At 33.7% G+C, this 22592-nt stretch overlaps 1 protein-coding gene across 2 annotated transcripts in view; it reads right to left on the bottom strand.

Moving 5' to 3' along the window:
- Positions 1-22592, bottom strand: part of LOC111515673 (nose resistant to fluoxetine protein 6) — a 59081-nt gene that overhangs the window by 19894 nt on the left and 16595 nt on the right. For both annotated transcript variants that reach the window (XM_074179626.1, XM_074179625.1), the window contains exons 2-6: positions 12449-12606; positions 12188-12375; positions 6929-7005; positions 3339-3531; positions 771-921 (exon numbers count right to left, since the gene is read on the bottom strand). In XM_074179626.1, coding sequence (XP_074035727.1) covers positions 771-823 — 53 coding nt within the window. In that variant the 5' untranslated portion in view covers positions 824-921; positions 3339-3531; positions 6929-7005; positions 12188-12375; positions 12449-12606. The remainder of the gene's footprint in view (positions 1-770; positions 922-3338; positions 3532-6928; positions 7006-12187; positions 12376-12448; positions 12607-22592) is intronic.

The following is a 22592-nucleotide window of genomic DNA, read 5'->3' as shown; positions in this document are numbered from 1 at the left end:
ATTATTTTTGCATGAAGTGGTCAGTTTCCGGAAAACTAAATTTTTTTCCAAATTTTCTGTGCAATCATTATATTAATCTGGGTTTGTAAGAGCCGTATTACTTTCAAAAGCATGTGCTTGCATTTTATTAGGAGAGCATGACAGCAACATTGAGATGGTTCATTTTTATTTCAATTCCATATTTTCGAAATGACTTTTGCATTGTTTAGCCATTCCAAAATGAAAGAGAATGAGGCATTGGAAACCTTCGACTATGTTGCTAATGGAATAGCTCCCATTTTGATGGTTTTTGTTGAATCAGTAATCATTGTCCTTTTTTGGTGAGGGTTTACGTCTCTGCAAAGTGCCTCATCGGTGTCCTGAACATCTCCTAAACATCTCCTGTTGTCGTAGAGGATTCACTTTTCATCACACGTAAAGATCCGATCCGAAAAAGGAAGGTTTTGGTGGTGCAATAGCAAGGAAAACAGACCTCGAAATGTGACAATTCCTGTCGATAGTTCAAATCGTGCAGCACCCACTTCTCGAGCTTTTTGATGGTTAGTCTCCACCAGGGTCCTCATATCCTTGCCCTGGTCCTGTAGGTCGAACACTTCAGGGTTTATCTCCGAGGCTAAATTTTCCGGAACAGAATTTCGCAAACCAACGTCAGACAGTGCATTTATTAACATGTTAATATGTTGGTATTTTGATTCAGAGTTTATTCTAATCGAATGAAACGATGAATTGATTTAATGAATTTGAATAAATACATGAATGTCGATTCTCACCTGAAATACCTGTGCACGTAATTCTCAATAACCTTGATCTTCTTCCTCTTCATCAAAGTGTATGCTGTTAAAATACCTGCTAGGGTGAGGAAACTATCCACAGAAACTGGAGTTGATGATTCAAAAACATTGTTTTGGCGGAATAAAAGAACTGAAAAAGTAAAGAAAGATCATCAGTGAGTAATTGAACTACATCATCATGTAATCAGATGAGATTAGATGGAAAGGAGATCTCTGTGGAACTAGATGTGATGTCTTGTAGTAGTTAATGCATTTTTATCCTAAGATTATGAGACTGAGATGGTGGAGGGTTCAGCCCGTAATGTGAGAAGATGAGGTGTCTGCAGCAGAGGGATGTGCCTGCAGTAGAAGTTGAGTTGGAGGAGATTGATGTTTATAAAGGGTGGTGGATCTGGATTTTTGTGTATCACGGTATGCACAATGATCAGTGAGCAGATAGTTCCAATATTAGAGGTAAATTTTGTGCACATGAACCTATAGCAGGGGAGCCCACGATGCAAAATGGGGATTTACTCGAGCGTCATTGAGACATATTAGGTTGCAAAGCTTAGATGATAAGAAGAAAAAAATGTTGTATAATATATACCTTTTCATCAGTGGAGGAAGCGGCTATAGATTTTTAAATATGTAAAAAAATACTGCTGCATAGACATACTCGAGCGCGTCAGATATTGAAAGCATCAATGTCCTACATATTTTTAATAATGTTGGTATGTTAATCTGATCATTTGCATGATGTGGGTGGTTGTACGTAAGGGTGGAAAGTGAAAAGAAATAAAATTTAATCAAGCGCGACAGATTTTCTAAGGGGGTTTAAGTGCAACAAAAAAAATCTCTCATTCAATAATCTGACGATTTCGATCTGACGCAAACTCGCGGCCATTATTATAATGTGCAAAAAATATTCGCCATTTTGGAATACTCAAGCGCGTCAGATTAAGATATATATGGTTCATCTTTATGTTTTCGACGTGCTGTCTCATAATCTGATGATGATCTAGAGAGATTCGCTTAATCTGACAAAAACAATATTAAAAAAAATTCATTGAACTTAACTAATTGAAAAGCTCAGGAAATAGCATGCAAATAAATAAGTGTATGCCTTTTAAGTAAAATACTTGTATTTATAAGAAAATTATTTTAAAAAAATGTTCACAAAAATTAAATTTTTGATAATCAATTGATTAATTGATGAAGAAAAGAGAAATGAAAATTTCCTATGTTTTTTACCACTTTTATTTGTAAGTAACGTTACTGCAGTTTCGTCCTATAAGGACATTCTCAAACTTATATATTGTATAAGTTTGAAAATGTCCTTATATATTGTATAAATTTGAAAATGTCCTTACAGGACGAAACTGCAGTAACGTTAGTTACAAATAAAAGTGTTAAAAAACATAGAAAGTTTAATTTCTCTTTACTTTATTATGATTTCCTACCATGTAGTAATGGCTACATCCATCAATTAATTGATTAATTGATCATCATTTTCATCTTCATCACGAACGAATATCTGTGATCAGTTGTGATGGTGTCATGGCAACAGAATTCAGAGTACGGAGTTAGGGAGTAATAAATAGAGAAAAAGTGAATAGAGAATAGAGGAATAGAAACTCTTAGACGGAAATATAGGTATCACACAGCTGCACGCATTAAACTTTATCGACGAATTTTTGTTATTTTGGCTTGCGGAAATCGTCACATTATATATTTTTCATTATCATTGAATTATTTCCTCCAAAATAAAAAAATTAGCTACGCTCGAGAATGTCGAAATTACGTTATTTTTTTACAACTTTGCTGCCCTCTCCTTTCTTTACGTCACTCTCAAATTGTCAGATTACTGAAATATACACTTTTTAGCAGGTAATTAACTCACTCTATCTTAATCTGACGCGCTCGAGAATTTCTGATGATCAATTTTTTTTACTAATCTGATCCTTTATCCTTCACAGGCGGCCTTATATATGGGGCTCATATTTGGTGGAGGTACTTAACCGGTATCCCCCTGTATATTAATCTGCCGTGCTTTAGTAAATCCCAAAATCCCCTCTTGGGCTCCCCTATTACTACACTTCCAATCATGAGTAACTGCACCTTCCATAGAGCATCACTCAATCATGATTCACAGGAAATCAGTTCAAACCTTCTTCAAGAATAAATATATGGTCATGGACTGCACCTGGTGTAAGAAACCTTCAGCCCCATTACTACATGTGGCGATGTTCTTGAACACCAAAAGATCAGATTGTTGAATAAGATGATGACTTCGATATTGTTGAAGATCATTCGCATCCATATATCACTGTAGAAATAAGGAGGTCACACATAAGTTACTAGCAACTTAGTTTTGTTCAAATATGGTTATTCCAAATATGGGTGACATACGACAGAAGGTCGACTGTTGATCTTTATTTCCAAAAGCCATATATGATCGCTCAAGATGTTACGGCAATCCAAATATTAATTATATTTGATATTATTGATAGCAAAACGACTGGTCTATAATTATTTGGGAGATTTTTCTTGCCCTTTCTGAATACCAACCTCTACAATATCATAGTAATTTCCAACAGGGCCCAATATGGAAATCAAAAACTCATGATGGCATATAATCCAAGCCATACTCAGCGACCTTATTCCATTCAAGCATAGTATTTGATGTGGACTGTTGGAAGTGGCTAAGATTTTTTTCCGTTTTTAACAGCCGAGAAAACTAGTAATGATGGGTATTGAGGCTCTGAAAATTATAAAGTGATGAGTACTTCGGATATTCAGAGGCTAGTTTTGGTACAAGTACAGAATCAGGTACTTTCAGTAATTTCAAATTGTGAGCAACTTCAAGAAGGAATTAACACAAATGTATGAAATTATATTAGGTTATTTCAAAAGTTTTGTCCGTTTTGATTCCATGTGCTTTAGAAGCTCCATATTTCAATAAATATCGATTGTACTGTGTCGTGTAAAATAATATTTCTTACAAAAAAAAATGCGAACTTTAATGTACGATTATTCAATTAAAAATACTACAATCTATCGCTTACATGAGATAAAAGATCTTGATATAACATACGACAGTAAATTACCGCATACATGTTGTCCAACAACATATTCAGCCAAGCCAGCGTAGAAATACGCAACATATGGAAACCCATCATCAAGCCAAAAATGGCCAACTCCCGCCAAAACGGTCATCTCCCACGGAACCAGTGAAGCGGAAAATGGAAAGCGGGGATAAGTGAAAGTACTCGAACGACCTATAAATAGTCATCTCTCGGAGGAATCAGACCAGTCATCACCGAAGACGATTGAAGATACTAACAATCGAAACGTCGTGAACTAACGTGACTTGGAATCTCTCCACTTTTCATTTTTATTTTCTTTTTTCATTTCTTTATTTTTATTTATTCAAGAAAAGTAGAATAAAATTAATGTTCTATTAGCATTTTGGTCGTTGCCAAAAAATTGACTGAAATCCTTTCAGCAGTAGTGTAAGGTATTTTTAAACAAATAACAATACACAACCCGTTTAAACAAAACAATCGAACGATGTACTAATGAAAACTGGAAGAAGAGGAGTGTGTATTGATTTTAAAAAAGGGATTTTATTGAACAAAAAACTGATAAGAAGAACTGCTCGAAAATGTTTTATTTAGACATACAAGTTACCGAGTGGTCTGTCTAATGTATTATTGACATGGCAATTTTAACTTCAAATTATCTCGAAAATTAATCGTTACAAAAATTTTCTTTTAACAGAGTTGTGAAGGTATTCAAAAGACCTTAAAAACAAGGTGCCACTCGATCTACTTTCCCTATCTAAATAAGGGTCGTCGGACGTACCCCTCCGAGGGGGTGCGTACTACAAAAAATCTGATTAGTCTGAAAGGTGTCCCCCTTAGAAATCGACGTATCCGAGCTTTTTTCAAAAATTTTACTTTTTATATTAAAAAACAGCTCTGTTAAGTTTTCGTTGTTACACACTGTATTTATTTCACACATACTCTGTAATACTAGCATTCCTGTAAGTGGGTATTCCTGTTGGAAATAAATCACTTGTTTTTTTTTGATAGAGAGTTTTGTACTCTATTTATTGGTGCTGTTCATTTTTTCTTAGCTTATCACTATATGATGTCATCGGTCCATTTTTCTCTACGAATTCGAATTTAAATTAACGTACAAACCCTAATAATTTTTAAACTTAAAACCTAAAAATATTTTATCTGGGAGCTTTTCTTGAAAGCCTTCAATAAAGATTCCCATTGGAAAAATTAAAAAATTTTGAATTTCCACTTTGTTATTAATAATCAAAGACGTTAAAAAGTGAAGAATTCAATTGAAGCAATGAAGTTTTTTTCAATAATCAGTTACATAAAAATTATTTTCCAAAATTTTTAGCTCTATTTGTTCAAAAAATTGCGAGTCACCACCGCAAAAGATATCAAAGAGATTACCAAAAAAAAATTGAGGAAGCTAACAAAAATTGTCAATTTTGAATCTGTAATAAATCAATAAAATTATGAAAATTATATTTTATTATATATTTACTTGCAGGTAATAGACTACTTCAGATTAAAAAATTAGGAATAATATTTTTTTATTAATAATTTAAGAAATAATTGAGTTGAAAAGTCGTATAAAAGAGGTTTCGAGGTATTTTTGAAATAATTGTCAAAAAAGTTGATAAATAATAGGGTAATATCATTTGTTTGAAATGTTATTTGTTTATTGATAAAAGAACAAAAAAAACTTGAAGTGTCTTTGTCGTATCTCGAATAGTTTATGAGTTATAAAGATTTGAAAGCCATAAAAAAAGATTAAGGGGGTATTTTAGTAAACAATTGTCAAAAAGTTTGATAAATAATAGGGTTAGAGCATTTGTTCAAAATCTAATTTATTTACTACAAAAAGGAGAACAAAAAAGACTTGGAGTGTCTTTGTCCCATCTCCATTGGTTTATGAGTTACTTCAATAACAATGATTGAGAACCATGAGGAATTGCCAAACGCAAGAATAGAAAAATGTTAAAAAAATTATAAAAAATAGAGAAAAAATTTTTTACACATAAAGTGACACATGGTTTTTTTGGGATATTTGATAAAATATATATCTTGAAAATTAATTTCTTTAAAACAAATTTTTCATTGTTTATTCGGGTGATCACCCGAAGACAATTGTGGATACTAATCGAAACGTCGTGAATTGACTTGACTTGGAATCTCTTAACTTTTCAATTTCATTTTATTTATTTTTTGTTCAATTCATTTCATTTTTACATGTATTTTATTTTACAATTATTTCATATCAGTTTTTTTTGCTTAATATAATTGTTTTTTCAGCTATTCATTTTTATTCTTCTTCTTTAATTTTGATTTCTTTTTTAGTTGTTTCAGGGATTTCAAATCATTTTATATAATATCAGGCAATGGAAGTCCGAACTAATGAAATTCAGTTTAAAGTAGACTTGTAAAAACGAATAAAAGTTTTGAAACAACCTGATACTTTCTTCAATTTTTCTACTCACTATTGGACAGGTTTTCTCTATTACGTAAATACTTTCATTGGTGATCTGAAAGCAATCATTAAACATCAATATTTTCCAAAAATCTATATTGAAATTCTGATGCTGCTGACAAATCATGCTGTTAATATATAATTACGATTTATTGCGTTTTTTATTGAATAAACTAGAGCATATTTATTTCTTTCTTACATCAGTGTATTAAGGAATAGAGGATATAGGAACACTGAAATTGTTTTAGTTTTATCATTGATTTGTTTTGTTAATAGATTGACAATTTGCGTGAAAAATAGTTTTCCATTTTGTTGAAATGCTTGTTGTTCATTTGGCTTAAAAATTTATTCGAATTGGGACTGATGAATTATTACTTAATATATGAAAATATTGCGAAATATTTAAAAATAAAATGTGGAAAAAGTATGTCAGTAAAACAAGATGAGCTATCAGAACACGACTCAACTAACACATTGCAAATGTGCAAAAAAGTGGTAGTGTAGTAAATGCCCCTGTCATTAGTAACAGGCGCAATACATAATAACATAATAAATTATGACAGAATTTCTCATTCTTGAACTCACATTGTTACCTCAGTTTCAGTAAATAATATTCTCAATACCTTTTTCAGTGTAGGACAGCGATAAATCATACACAGTGGAGCAAATGATAATTGCTGCAAAGGTACACATGATGAGTCTGAAAAATGAAAGAAAGCATTATTTAAACACTCTAATGATATGAGAAGTTGGTGAAGGTTAATTACCTAGGAACCTACTCACGAAGAAAAGTAGAAATGAAATTGCCCTACAAAAAAATATTTACAAAGATATTTAGCACTGAGATTTCTTTCAGATACGAACTGTAAAAAAACTATTCTTCAGGAACAACTACTTCCATTTGAACAATGAGTAGGAGAGTCAAGAGCTGTATATATCTAAGGCCTTTGACCGTATGTGGTATGAGGGTTTGCTGGCTAAATTTTGAAGCTATGACTTGTCGGATCATTTTTGTGTATTCCTCTTCAACTTCCTGAAAGAACGTTCCTCTCGATTACTCTCACCATCAACGCTGTTTTCCTTCAGGTATCTATATTGTCTCCAACCCTCTTTCTATTGTATATCAACGGCTTATTGTTGCAACATCAACTTCACCATCAATATGGACAATGTCGAAACTCTGCCTAGTTTTCAAAAAAGGAGATAAAAGTGAGATAAAAAAATACAGACCAGTCTCTGTCATATGCAACTTTTGTAAAGTGTTTGAGATGCTTCTTGAAAAGAAAATCTATTGTCATGTCAACAACATTATTAGCCCCAATCAACACGGTTTCATGAAAGGACGTTCAACCACCACCAATCTTGTAACAATCACTCGATGTATTGCAGAGGGTATTGATTGTCAGTCTCAGACTGATGTCATCTACACTGATTTTTGTATAGCGTTCGACAGACTTGAACATAGTTTCCTGCTCAACAAGCTTTCGACTTTTGGGTTATCCAATGAATTAATTACCCTCTTCAAATTGTATTTTCACAACCGTAAGCAGTACGTCCAACTCAATGGCCTCAGGTTTATCGAATATATAGCCACATCTGGTGTACCACAAGGATCAAATTTAGGACCCCTACTGTTCAATATGTTCATTAATGATACCGAAGCTGAGATTGATGTCAATTTCCTTTTATACGCAGATTACTTGAAACTCTATCACAATATAACATGTTCTGATGATTGCGAACGTCTCGCCCTGAATTTAAATCGCGTTGCTACATGGTGTTGGAAGAATAATCTATCTCTCAACATATCCAAATGTAATGTAATTTCTTACTCACTGAAAACGAACTTGAATTTACACAACTACGTCATAGACCAGGGGTCTCTGAACTTTGAAGCCTTCGGGCCATAATGATTTTTTCAGTTTGTTCCAAGGGCCAATTTCTGCCCTTAACTATATTTCTAGACTAGGATAGTCGCAAAGTGCGTGACCTAAGCAAACTTACGCTTTTTTTGCATTTCAATTATTATTGTGTATTGTGACACTTAACGACATCTAGTGGCGAGTAGTGGTACTATGTACTATCTTTTTCAGCTACCCGCTAGGTGGCATTAGGCGTAATTAAATATTTGGAATTACCGCGTTGGTTCGAGAAAGTTCTGGTTCTAGCTGGTGCATTCCGATCACCTCGAGATGGCAGTAATAATTGCATATAAAAAGGCTAGCGGCGCAACTGCGAGTTAGTCTTCGTAGGAAGGGCGAAGGAAGCGAAACTGTCTATAAATAGAGTGAATAAAGTAACACCCGTCAATAAAAGTATTTTGATTTGACTTATTGTTTTTATGTGTGATTCGTTAGTATGGAAAAGAAGCGAAAAATCAACAGTGCATGGAGAACGTTCCAAGAAAAATGGAACTTTCAGTATTTTGTGATTGAGTCCAGTAATAAGGCGCTATGTTGAATTTGTAATGAAACCATAGCTGTTCTCAAATACTATAACATTAAACGACACTATGAATTGAAACATATTCAAAGTTACTCCAAGTATACAGGAAGTTTGCGGGAGGAAAAATTTGAAGCTTTGAAACGTGGACTCAAATCGCAGCAATCTTTGTTTACCAAAGCAAATACTGAATAAGAGTCTGCAACTCGCGCCAGCTTTCGTGTGGCTCTTGAAATCGGAAAACGTGGCAAACCATTCACCGATGGAGAAATGATAAAATAATGCTTGATTGCAGTAGCCGAAAAAATATGCCCCGAAAAGGTAAATTTATTTAAAAGTGTCAGTTTGTCAGCAAACACCGTGGCTCGGAGGGTGCAAGACATCGCAGAAAATATATCATCTCAACTGTTTGACAAAAATGGACATAATGAGTGGGTTCTCTAGCATTGGATGAGTCAACGGATGTGTCAGATACTCCTCAGGTGTTGATTTTTATTCGCGGAGTAGATAAAAGCTATGAAGTGTATGAAGAACTTCTTGATATTGATAGTATTCACGGCACGACAACTGGGGCACATATTTCTAATGGAGTTGAAAATGCCATTAATAAAAAGAACCTTCGATGGAGAAATTTGAAATCTATAACAACTGATGGAGGCAAAAATATGTATGGTAAAAATAAAGGAGTCCTTGTGCGGAAAATGTTTGGATATGTCTGAAGTTCTAAAACCAGCCATATCAGTTGTTAACTTCATCAGATCCACTGAGCTGAATCACCTACAATTTCGCGAATTTATTCAACAGATTGGAGAAAATGATTTACCATATCATACTGCCGAACGCTGGCTTAGTTGCGGAAAAGTCCTTAAGCGCTTTTTTGAACTTCGAGCAGAGATCGAAATTTCTTTAAATGAGAAGCAGCGCCCTTTTGCTGATTTAGAAAATAGTGAATGGATGTGGAAGTTAGCCTTCTATGTCGATTTGACAAATCATATGAACGAAGTGAATTGGAGGTTGCAAGGAGAAAATCAGCTTCTCCCTGATTTAATCACCAATATCAAATACATCAGGCAGAAAATAATAATATTTCAACCGCAATTACGTAAAAAATGTTTCACACATTTTGAAACATGTGAAATATTCAGCCACACTACAGAGACTGAATTTCCCGTCAATTTTGCAATCGAAACTTTGAGTGCTTTGAAGATAAATTTTGATACTCGTTTTTCAGATTTTGATGTCATTGCGAATGAAATTGAGCTTTTTCAAAAGCCTTTCGATTCTGACATTGAAACCCTGGCTCCGGAAGTCCAAATGGAAATTATTGATTTACGGTGCAGTGATATGCTTAAGAACAAATATCAAAATTCATCTTTGTTGGAATTTTATAAGAGTCTTCCACTGGAACAATTCGATAATTTGCATAAATTTGCTCGTGGGTTGTTTTCTGTTTTTGGTACAACTTACTTGTGTGAGAGAACGTTTTCCAAGATGAAGTACACAAAGAATGTTTACAGATCTCAATTAACCGATGTGCATCTTAAATTTCTTTTGATAATTGGTACGAGTAAAATTGATCCACAACTACAAAGTATTGTCGGTGGAAAATCACAATTACATAAATCTCATTAGTGTTTTTGTTTTACTGTGATTCATTTCAATTATTTGTTAGTTATTAATATGCTTAAACTTAGATACTTAAGTTAAGTTTTCTTTGTCATAAAACCGAGTAATTATCATTCTGTGTTTTCTTCTTCAACTTATCACAGCAATAGTAACAACAATTAGGTAATCATTGGCTGTCGCGGGCCGGATTGATGACACTGGCGGGCCGGATTTGGCCCGCGGGCCGTAGTTTGGAGACCCCTGTCATAGACAATCAAGTTCTGGAGCGTCCTGACACACTCACTGATCTAGGTGTTACTTTTCGTCCATCCCTCTCGTGCAATGAACATATTGACACTACTCTAACAGCAGCTTATCGCATGTATGGATTCCTAGTTAGAAATACAAAATACTTCGAAAAAGCTTCAACATTGAAATTACTTTATTTCACTTTTGTTCGATCTAGGCTGGAATATGCATCTGTCGTGTGGAGTATCTACTATCAGGTTCATATAAATCAAAAAGAAGCCCTACAGAGGCGCTTCCAAAAATATATGTCTTTCAAACTTGACGGCACGTATCCTACTGTAGAAATACCCTATTATGAATTGCTTGTAACTCATAATTTTTGTAGTCTCGAGGTGAGGCGTAAATATTATCCTTATCTTTTTTTTATTCGAAGTCATAAACAATATCATCACCTGCTCTCAACTGTTACATATGTTGAATTTTTGGATTTCCAGACGGTCATCTAGGAATAGTGTCACATTTTATCTCAACAATTATCTTATAATGAAGAAATATCCAATTTATACAATGTGCGATACCTTTAATTCTGTTAGTCATGTCCTAGATATATTCAACTTCCAAATTATACAAATCAAAAGATATTTCTTAGCTAACTGACAGTTCAGTTTTCATTTTTTTTTATTTAGATACACAAATTATATTATGTAAGTACCTACATATTTGTAAATGCCACTGTTACTGCCTATTCTGTAATTGGATTCATCTTGTAGAATAGTGTATGAAATATATGAATAAATAAATACATAAATAAATAAATATTTTTTTATTAGCCCGAAATTCGGATAAAACACCGTAGAACAGCTAGTATTATGCAGGTAGGTTCTTTGTATAGCGTAAATAAGCATCAACAAAAGGAATTGGGAATTTTCTCCCCCAGGGGGGAACTATAGCGGTTTGACGATAGTATTGAATTTCGTCAGTTTTGAAGTTGAAAACCTGAAGTTTTGGGTTAATAAAATAATATGTAATAATTTGTTTGAATGGTCTGTGACAAACCAAATTCTATGCGGGTGAAGCCGCGGGCAACAACTAGTGTGATATAAAATGATTTGAAATCCCTGAAATAATCGATAAAATCAAAATAAATAGCTGAAAATAATAATTATATTAGGCAAAAAACCCTGAAATGAAATTACAATGAAATAAAATACGAGCAACAAATGAAAATTCAACCACCAAAAAGAAATAAAAATAAAAAAAAATAAAAAGTCATCACCCGAAAACGATTGCAGATACTAACAATCAAAAAGTCGTGAAGTAACTTGTCTAGAAATCTTTTGATTTTCATTTATTTTTAATTATTCAATGTTCAATTGTTGCTTGTATTTTATTTCATTGTAATTCCATTTCAGGTTCATTTTGCTTATTGTAATTGTTATTTTCAGCTTTTCATTTTGATTTTATTGATTCCTTCAGGGATTTCAAGTCATTTTATATTATATAAGACAATGGAAGTCCCAACTGATGAAATTCACCAAGAAACATTGTCAACCATCTGCAAACAAAGGAGAAAATATGTAACTTACATAGTTATCCAGCCACCAACAGAAATTTCCGTTTCCGTGTCCTTGGAATAGCATTGTCGTTCCGTGAAATTATGTTTGTAGAATATCTTCGAAAAATCCTTCAATGTACAGTGATTGCTCAAACAAAATCCAGTGTACATACCAAACGTATCATTTCGCACAAATTTCAAATGAACGAGTGGAAAATTCTACATGAATAAATTATTGCTAAATGTTAAGCCTTCCCTGGGAAGAAATAAAAACTACAACTACAACACTTACTTTGCTGTCTCCTATACCAATGTATCCCAGACAGTATTTTCCCAAGTGACTATCTTCATTGATGGTTTCGACATGGTTATAGCATTGATCGAAATTTCCTAAATCGAAAAAATTTCCATTACCGACTCCATCCGGAATTTTACTAGATGCATCAAAAACTGAAATGAAATTTAAATTCTCAACAAACTTATATGAACTTTTTTATGCTTGCAGATTTGAAAAATTTTGCCTTAGATGGTGACAGACAGATTTTTCTCTATTCTCGTGTAAAACAAGTTCGGTTAATTGTCATCAATTCATGTATACATAACAAACTCATCATGGAGTTTAACTTTTCTGATACATTTTCACTTATATGGACATTTTTAGAGAGAAATTAAAAATTTGCTATAAAAATCACTTGGCTATTTTCTTAAACAAACCTTTGATTTCGAAAAACCAGAGGCAACTAAAAAAAATGAATTTCGATAGAACTATTATTATTATTATAAATTGTAAACAACATTAATATTATAGAAAATACAAATGGGTACAGAAAATTACTCATTGATCTAAATGGGGTTGTCAAACACTTATAGCATACATTTCAGTATGTCGTCCTCCACGTTCAATACAAATTATGGTCCTTCTACTGACATCTGTAACTGCATTTTTAATAAATCGGGGATTTGTATTTGCACAGCATTCGCTAATGGTATTTTCCAGATGTTGTATGTCAGTAAAAGGTCTACTTCGGTACACTTCTTGTTTCAGGTAACCTCACAAGAAAAAGTCTAAAGGCGTCAAGTCGGGTGATCTAGGTGGCCAATAATCTTCCCAGTTACGTCCAATAACTTTGCCTCTGAACATTTGTTGGAGGGACTGTTTTACAGCAACCGTGTGATGTATTGGTGCGCCATCAAGCTGATACCATAGGTCGTATTTAATATTTAAAGGCATATTACCTAAAACTTCACTAACCTCATTATTTAAAAGGTTGAGATAACCGACGGATGATAAATTTTCCCTAAAGAAAAATGGCCCAATTATTTGGTCTTCAAGTATCCCACACTATACATTAGTTTTGAAGAAATACTGATCACCATATTCAACTGTGAAATTGGGATTTTCTTGGGCCCACCATCGGCAATTTTGAGAACTCACCGTTCCATTTGAAGAGAACGTTGCCTCATCTGTCCATAAAATTTTATACGGAAACTTTACATTTTCTTCTCTCTCTCCTTGAAACCGGAATGAAAACCCCAAACGGACATCAAAATCTCGTTCTTTTGATGTGTTAATGAATTTTGGCTTATAAGGCCATAGCATGCATTTTGTTTGTCAAGACCTACTTAAAAATTTTATTCAACGTGATTAAGCAACGTGATTACCGCCCTAGTTAGTGTTTATAAATAATCTGTAAATACTGAATATTGAAATTTTTATGTAATTTCAAGTCTAGTCATTTTATTAATACTTATTGCAGTTTTTGAGTTGTGTCTGCTTCTTCAAAATTGAAGGTACTGACGTTTATTTAAGGAAATAGCCAAGTGATTGAAACTTTGCACCAGTCGTGTTAAAATTTTTATAGCACAATTTTAATTTCTCTCTAAAAATGTCCGTATAAGTGAAAATGTATCAGAAAAGTTGAACTCCATGATGAGTTTGTTATGTATACATGAATTGATGACAATTAACCGAACTTGTTTTTCAAAATAAAGGGGATATCTGTCAAAAATAAGCAAAACGTTAACTTTATCCTTGTTGCATAAAATTTGGCATATGGATATAAAATTGCCGTAGACACAACTTTTTCAAGTAACTTTTTGGCAAATTCGATCTAGAAATGCCCTTTTTCAATTTTTTTCAAAAAAAAGTTGAGTTTGACAAACACTGAACGTCAGTGGGTCGCAGTTGGCCGCATCATTTTAAGTTAAATTCAAAGCACAAACAAGTGCCGAAGTTAAACTTCATTGAAACTTTTCGAAAAAAAAGTTTCCCATATGGTGCGCACTTTAATGATGACACTTTATATTGAAGACTGGCTATAAATCAAATAATCTGAAGGAACAATTTGTTCGGGCCAGTCTCAACTCCCTACACTGTAGGTTAATGAGCTGACACCTATCAGAAAACAACTACTCCCCTGGCTAAAACCACGAAGGGCGTTGGATTATATCCGACAGGTGCTGTTGGCGATACAATTGCCTCAATAGATTTTCAATTGTTGGAACACATTTGCAGACCAGTTTAGGGCTGTTTGGCCACTCGTCAGTGCAAGGTAGTGTCTATCATCAACATAAAGTCTGATGATTGAAAATCTAATTGCTTCAGAGTATCATTCCTCTAACTGGGCTGAAGCGGACAACAAACAACATATTCGTCATCGTCCCTTCTGCCTGTGAACGAGGTAACCAACCAAAGTATATGGGAATCTTGCAAAGAAAGGGATAGAGCAATCAATACAAAAATATGTAGATTATGTCCACAAGTAAGGATGCTAGTGTTCCAAGTATTTTTCTTCCGTATGAAGTTACTTCTTTCGAATTTGTTGATTTCTTCCTTTCTTTGGAAGATTCCCACATTTTTTTGTATGAAGATGGAGAAGTAGAAAGCCAGAAACTTTCTTTCAGAAAAATTAATCTCTACCAAAAATATACCCCTTTCAATTCAAAATATAGCATTTTCTAAATACTTAAATGTATGTTTTAGTATATTTCAAGAGTATAGTAAACTAGCTGCAGCAGTGCACGGGTGTAATGCTGATACTAAATATAAATTCACCCACCGGAAATTCAAGGGCATAGAGAAACAGTGACGAAAAGATAACTTTACTTCATGAACGATCCTTTTCTCCTGCAGCTGGCGCCTCAGTTGAAATATTCGACAATCCTTTCTTATTGCACATCTACAACATAAAACGAACCTACGCACATCTTGTCAAATCTAGGATGCGACTTCAAAGTCTCGGCTTAGGACCTCCACTAAAGCCGGGTTCCAACGGCGCGGGACTTGGCGAGTCTGGCTCGCGAATTGGCGAGTCACGCGCCCTGGAAATGCGAAGGCTCGCCCGTTCGCCAAGCGGCTTGGCGTTCCCGTCGGTTGTCGGTAAATTTGGCACGAGTCAAAGGATGAACGGGCATCGCAGGCTCGGCTTGTCCGAGCTTGTGAATCCGTTCCCACACAGAATGCTTGCATTTGCAGTTTTCCCTCAGTGGCGTTGTGTTGTCAAAAGGTGGCTAGTGCATCAAATGTTTTTAAATTTTCCTATTTTCACTTTAATTTTACTATCAGAATGGAGTGGTGTAACGATTTGATTCTAGAATTTTTGGAACTTTATGAAGGGGAACCAGCTATATGGAACCCAAAGGATCCGAAGCATAAAAACAGAAATTTGGTGCACGATAGCTGGAAACGGATTGAAAGCAATTTGAGTGTGAAATGTTCTGTTGCAGATCTCAAAAAGAAGAAAGAAACGCTGATGGCAACTTATCGAAAACTGTTGCAAGAGTTTCGATAGGTTTGTTAAAACAAACCTATCGAAACAAAAAATTCACGGGTATGTATTTTTATATATATTATAAAAATCGATTTTTATTATCAGTAGTAATATAACACGGCATTAAAAATTATCGATTATTCACGAATTATACAGGCTGATTCACGGTGGATGGCACATTAGACGTTTCTGGTGAACCAGACAACGGATCACTTTGAAAATTTAATGGAGGGCATATTCGGACATTCTCTAGCCAACTAAAATATTTTCGACAATGCGGTGTTGCCGCTTCTATTAGAAAGCAGTAGCAACTTTGATTTTTCAAATGGAACACTCTGTATATAATATTATTTTTGGAATCTCCAACAATTGCCCGACAACTTTTCTTGATATTTCTCTATACCTATCTGTTACCGTTTTCGAAATAAAAATTAATTTCAATTTTTTTCTTCGAAAATCATGACTTCCAAAAATGCCGATATCTTTTAGTTAAGAAGTTCTATGATATCGAAATTTGGTTTGGAGTTAGGTGATACTTGGACACTTCCCACACGTCAGCCTAATCTCCGTTACTTCAATACAGGGTGGTAAAAAAATAATACAGTTTTTTCGTTTGCTTGAAAAAGTTGCTGAAATTTGATAATTTTAAATGGAACACCCTGTATATTATTGAAAATTCGGAACGCTGCTGAAATTTGCTTTCTTTCTATGTATATCATACCTATACCTAACTAGTCAAGTTTCGGACTTATGAACATTTATTTGTGAAAATGTCCCTTCAGAATGGTATTTCCATTCGGTATTTGGTAAGCAGGCCATAATTACTATTTGACAGTAGCGTTGTGATATTCTCCTAATAATATCGACATTTTCGTCACTTCAGAAGTTGCAAATACCTTCAAAACGATGGAACAAAACTATTCAAACGAAGTTCTTATGAATTTGTTTATTATTTTTGGACAGTGTGACAAAATTAACAGCAGAACATGTAGAAAGTTCAATGAAATGTATCCGAATCTACCGCCAATGAACCTCAAGAAATTTATACGAATTCAGAACAATTTCAATATGTTTGGATAAACTTTAAAAAAGCACCAAGAAACTTGAAATTGGAAATATTGATATGAATAATTATAAAAAAGTAAAACAATCATGTGGAATATTTCAAAATATGTTCGAATCGCTGGCCGTTCACTTCCAAGCACTTTAAAATGCGGGTGTTGACTGCTTTCGTGGTGGCAGATCTGATTTCATTGGGATCCAAATCTTCAAATGTTTGGGCAATCCTTTCTAACAATTCATCTCTCGAACGCACGGGTATTTTGTAAACTTTTTCTTCAAACATTCCCCACAAATAAAAATCTAATGGATTAAGATCGGGTGATCTCACTGGCCAATTCCATGGTCCCAAGCGCCTCATCCACCGATCGTCAAATAGTCTATCCAGTTCTGCGATCACTTCTCTCTAAGACATTAATCTGGTTGTCTTCGAAAGTTACGGGTCGAGGCAAGTTTCTTGGTGCTTTTAAAGTTGATCCAAATGCATTGAAATTGTTCTGAATTCGTATAAATTTCTTGAGGTTCATTGGCGGTAGATTCGGATACATTTCAATGAACTTTCTACATGTTCTGCTGATAATTTTGTCACACTGTCCAAAAATAATAAACAAATTCATAAGAACTTCGTTTGAATAGTTTTGTTCCATCGTTTTGAAGGTATTTGCAACTTCTGAAGTGACGAAAATGTCGATATTATTAGTAGAATATCACAACGCTACGGTCAAATAGTAATTATGGCCTGCTTACCAAATACCGAATGGAAATACCATTCTGAAGGGACATTTTCACAAATAAATATTCATAACTCCGAAACTTGACTAGTTAGGTATAGGTATGATATACATAGAAAGAAAGCAAATTTCAGCAGCGTTCCGAATTTTCAATAATATACAGGGTGTTCCATTTAAAATAATCAAATTTCAGCAACTTTTTCAAGCAAACGAAAAAACTGTATTTTTTTACCACCCTGTATTGAAGTAACGGAGATTAGGCTGACGTGTGGGTAGTGTCCAAGTATCACCTAACTCCAAACCAAATTTCGATATCATAGTACTTCTTAACTGAAAGATATCGGCATTTTTAGAAGTCATGATTTTCGAAGAAAAAAATTGAAATTATACATTTGAAAAATCAAAGTTGCTACTGCTTTCTAATAGAAGCGGCAACACCGCATTGTCGAAAATATTTTAGTTGGCTAGAGAATGTCCGAATATGTCCTCCATTGAATTTTCAAAGTGATCGGTTGTCTGGTTCACCAGAAACGTCTAATGTGCCATCCACCGTGAATCAGCCTGTATTTTATCATGAATTTTGAATAAACTGGTGGCGTCCCAAAGGGCACCTTCGCCAATATCAATCGACAAAATAATATGTCACTGAAAATTTTTTGTAATTTTTATATTTATTTATATTTCCAAAAATATGCCATATGTCATTATTTTTCACAATTTTAAACATTGTGTTGCCATGCTACAGCGCCCTGACGTGCAAAATATTTTGCATAGCCATCTCTTACTTCTTTGGCATCCTCTCCAGGTCTTCTAGCAACTTGTCACAGAGGTAAGAACGAAGTCACCTTGTCTTTTTCTGCCCTCCATGAACCAGGTGTTACTTCACCATCAATGTCATTGTCTAAGGAATCTTGCGAAAAATACCTTGTGCTGGAGGTTCTGCTTTTACGTAAAAAATTGTGAAGTAACACACAAGTCATAGTAATTTCTGTCACTTTATGTGGTTCGAGCAGCATTGGTTTTCTGAATAATCTAAAAATAGATGCCATTATTCCAAATATGTTCTCTACAAGTCTGCGTGCCCGCGAAAGGCGATAGTTGAAAATTCGTTTCTCGCTTCCCTTGTCGTGGATTCCGGGATATAGTTTTAACAGGTGAGTAGTTAAAGCAAACGTATCATCACCCACAAAAACATATGGCAATGATTCTTCACAGGAAGGTAATGGCTCATCTGGAGGCAGCATTAATTCATTATATAAAAATTACATTACTCGCCAAAAAAATTTTGAGAACTTTTTTTAAGTTTCAGATATTAGAGGACGTAGATAATAAAACTACTGAAAATAGCGAAAATATCCACCAAAGCGAGTGTGATTAACCACATGAGGAAGAGAAAAAATAAATAAATCCAGTAAAGCTAAAGTCTGCTATTATAAATACAGAAAAAGGCAAGAAAAGAAAAGCGGAAACTATGACTGGCACCACTGACACTCGCATGGAGGAAGCCTACCAAATCCTAAAAAAAGTAGCCGTGTCAAGCGAATCAACTACTCCGGATGAATGTTCATTATATGGTGAATTGCTAGCAACAAAATTGAGATCGTTAGATGCAACCACTAGAGAACTCGCGATGCTTGAAATCGACCAGTTAATATTTCGCTTAAGGCATCAAAAAAGAGAGAGAGAGAGAGAAATAATTCTCAAGTATCTTCCTACTTTTGAAAAGCTGTACAAAAATAATTTTCATATGTAAATGATTTCCTTTTACCTCCATGGGGGCGTGCCCAGTGGGAATATTTGGAAATCATTCCTTATTGCACATTCACAACATAAAGCGAACCTACATACAAAGGTTCAGGCTCCAAAAATATAGCAGTACGGAGAAACGGTGATGAAAAAATAATTTTCATATGTAAACACCCCCCCGGTTCACTTTCACGGAGGCTCACCAGTTGGAATATTTGAATTTTTTTTATTTCGCATCTAAGACCTAAGAAGCACCTATATACCAAATTTCAGCTTCCTAGGACCCACCAGTAAGGAGAAACAGAGATGAATGTGTGTTATGTATTTATGAGTATGTATTCTCAGAAAACAAACTAATTTGGCGTGCATATTTTGCTACGTATAATTATGGAACGCCGTTTTACTTTTTATTGTCACAAATATTCATTCCTCAATTTATTCAACTAACAATGTATTTGTTTGAATTTAATTGATTCATGCATTTGTTCGACACATTAAAAACGATTGTTCCCAAAATTTGTTCTTTTTTAAATGACACTTGATTTAAAATGTTACATGAATTAATTTGTTTGATGAAAAGTTGCGAACAGTTATAATATAGATTCATTGTTTGAAATTTTTGGAAGTAAATGTTTGTCATATATACTTTTTTTGTAACTATCGAATAATTTACTACAATTTCTGTGAAACATGAATAAAATGGTTTGTTGATAATTATAGTTACATGAATTAAAACGATTGTTGATAATTTTAATTCGGCGCTAGCGCCGAACGGATTCTTGCAGAAGCTGAATTTTTAAATCTGGCAACATAATAGTTTAGTGATAGTAACACAATATTCCGTCCGACCGCAGCGCCGAATAAAAATTATCACCTAAAAGAAACAATCAAAACAATTCATTTTTACAAAATACCAATAGAAAGTAAAACGGCGTGCCACGCCGTTTTACTTTTTTTAATATTCCTTTGAAATGATCTGAATTATTTTGTTTGTTGAATTTCAGTGATACATGAATTAAATTGATAGTTGATAATTTTTATTCGGCGCTGCAGTCAAATGGATTATTACCCGTCTATGACCAATGACATACATATTATATGCAGTTATGTAGTTCCGCAAAAATACGCCCGAAGTCAGCGACGAATAAAAATTATCAACAAACAATTTAATTCATGTATCACTGAAATGCAACGAACAAATTAATTCAATTCTTTCCAAAGGAATAATAATAAAAAGTAAAACGGCGTGGCACGCCGTTTTGCTTTTTATTAATATTGATTTGAAATGAGCTGAATTATTTTGTTTGTCGAATTTCAGTGATACATGAATTAAATTGATTGTTGATAATTTTTATTCGGCGCTGTCGTCGGGCGTATTTTTATGGAACTACTCAACTGTATATATGTATGGCATTGGTCATAGTACGGTAATAATCCGTTAGACCGCAGCGACGAATAAAAATTATCAACAATCAATTTAATTCATGTATCACCTAAATACAACAGTCAAAACAATTCATTTTCACAAAATACCAAAAGAAAGTAAAATGGCGTGCCACGCCGTTTTACTTTTTATTAATATTCCTTTGAAATGATCTGAAATATTGTGTTTGTTGAATTTCAGTGATACATGAATTAAATTTATAGTTGATAATTTTTATTCGGCGCCACGGTTGAACGGCGTGTTGTCGTACTATAAATGAACTAGCATGTTGCCATATGTAACAATTGAAGTTCTTGATAAATCCGCTCGATACCAGCGCCGAATTAAAATTATCAACAATCGTTTTAAACGGATCTTTCAAATACAAGAAACTTTTTAAATCATCAAAAAATTTAATTTTTTGTCAGAAATTAGCTTTTTAAAAAGACTGATGAAATAAAATGATACTTGCTTGAGAATGTTTTGCACAAAAGTTGTAACCAAATTTTAAATTGAATGCATTAAAGTGAATGTTGCAAATATTGAACACTTTCAATAGAATTGAAATATAACAATCTTTATTATTCATTGAAAAATATTTAGTATGGAAAGTTAATTTGCTATATTTTCAGACAAACGAAAGTCTATTTTTATTACCAACAATGTTTCATGGAAAAACTTTGACAGTCATTCAAATATATTCATTGAAATTTTATTCCCAAACTTACTTTTAGAAAGTGAATTTAAAGTTTCATTGTAATTCAACAGTCATACAAATAACTAACATTTTATTGAAAGGTCAAAATTATATGCAGAATTGAAACGTTTGTTAAATTTACTCGAATAATACATTCCACTGATTGTTGAATTAAAATGTTGGTTTATTGCTGAGTTGAACTATATGTATATAGATTATTTTTCAGCATAATATATAATAAATTGGCGTTCCATTCTCCAATACTCTGAAACAATATTTTTCTTCGGAATCAATAAAAGCTTCAAGTAATTTCATTACTCTTTTTTATTCAAATAACAATTTTATTCATGTAACATTTTAAATCAAGTGTCATTTAAAATAGAACAAATTTTGCGAACAATCGTTTTTAATGTGTCGAACAAATGCATGAGTCAATTAAATTCAAACAAATAAATTGTTAGTTGAATAAATTGAGGAATGAATATTTGTGACAATAACAAGTAAAACGTCGTTCCATATATAATTACCATACAACAGCAATTATTTCAATCGTTTTCGATATGATAAAATGTATTTACCTGCTTTTGTTAAAATAGGTTACCCAGTATTTACCCGGTCATAGGCGTCCTTCCAGGAATTACATTGTTTGTTTGGGTTCCTTCATTATCATCAATATAGTTTTGTCCAGTAGGCGTGTGAAGAGATAGCTGCGATAGCTGATAGTGAACTTATCGAATATGGAATTGACTTGTGATTGTGAATCAGTGGGAATATTGAAGGCGGACCATTTGTCACACAACAAAAAGAGTGTCATACTGAATGTCTACAATTATTTTAATCAATGACTAACACTGGGTACCATCAGTCCCTAGCAGACCGTTAAATACATCCGTTGCAGACTAGAATCTTCCATAGAAGAAATGTAAGTGTATAATCCACGGAGTTCAACACCCCACTGGCGTGTTCATTAGTTCCTGTTAGTCCTTCAATCTATACTAAGGGCACTAGTA

The sequence above is a fragment of the Leptinotarsa decemlineata genome, unplaced genomic scaffold (genome assembly GCF_025532065.1).
Source record: "Leptinotarsa decemlineata unplaced genomic scaffold, Ldec_3_MD MMD2_tig00026282_RagTag_RagTag, whole genome shotgun sequence".
In the NCBI taxonomy this organism is placed as follows: Eukaryota; Metazoa; Arthropoda; class Insecta; order Coleoptera; family Chrysomelidae; genus Leptinotarsa; species Leptinotarsa decemlineata.
The sequence above is the reverse complement of the archived record's forward strand: the minus strand, read 5'-3'. Positions and strand labels throughout refer to the sequence as shown.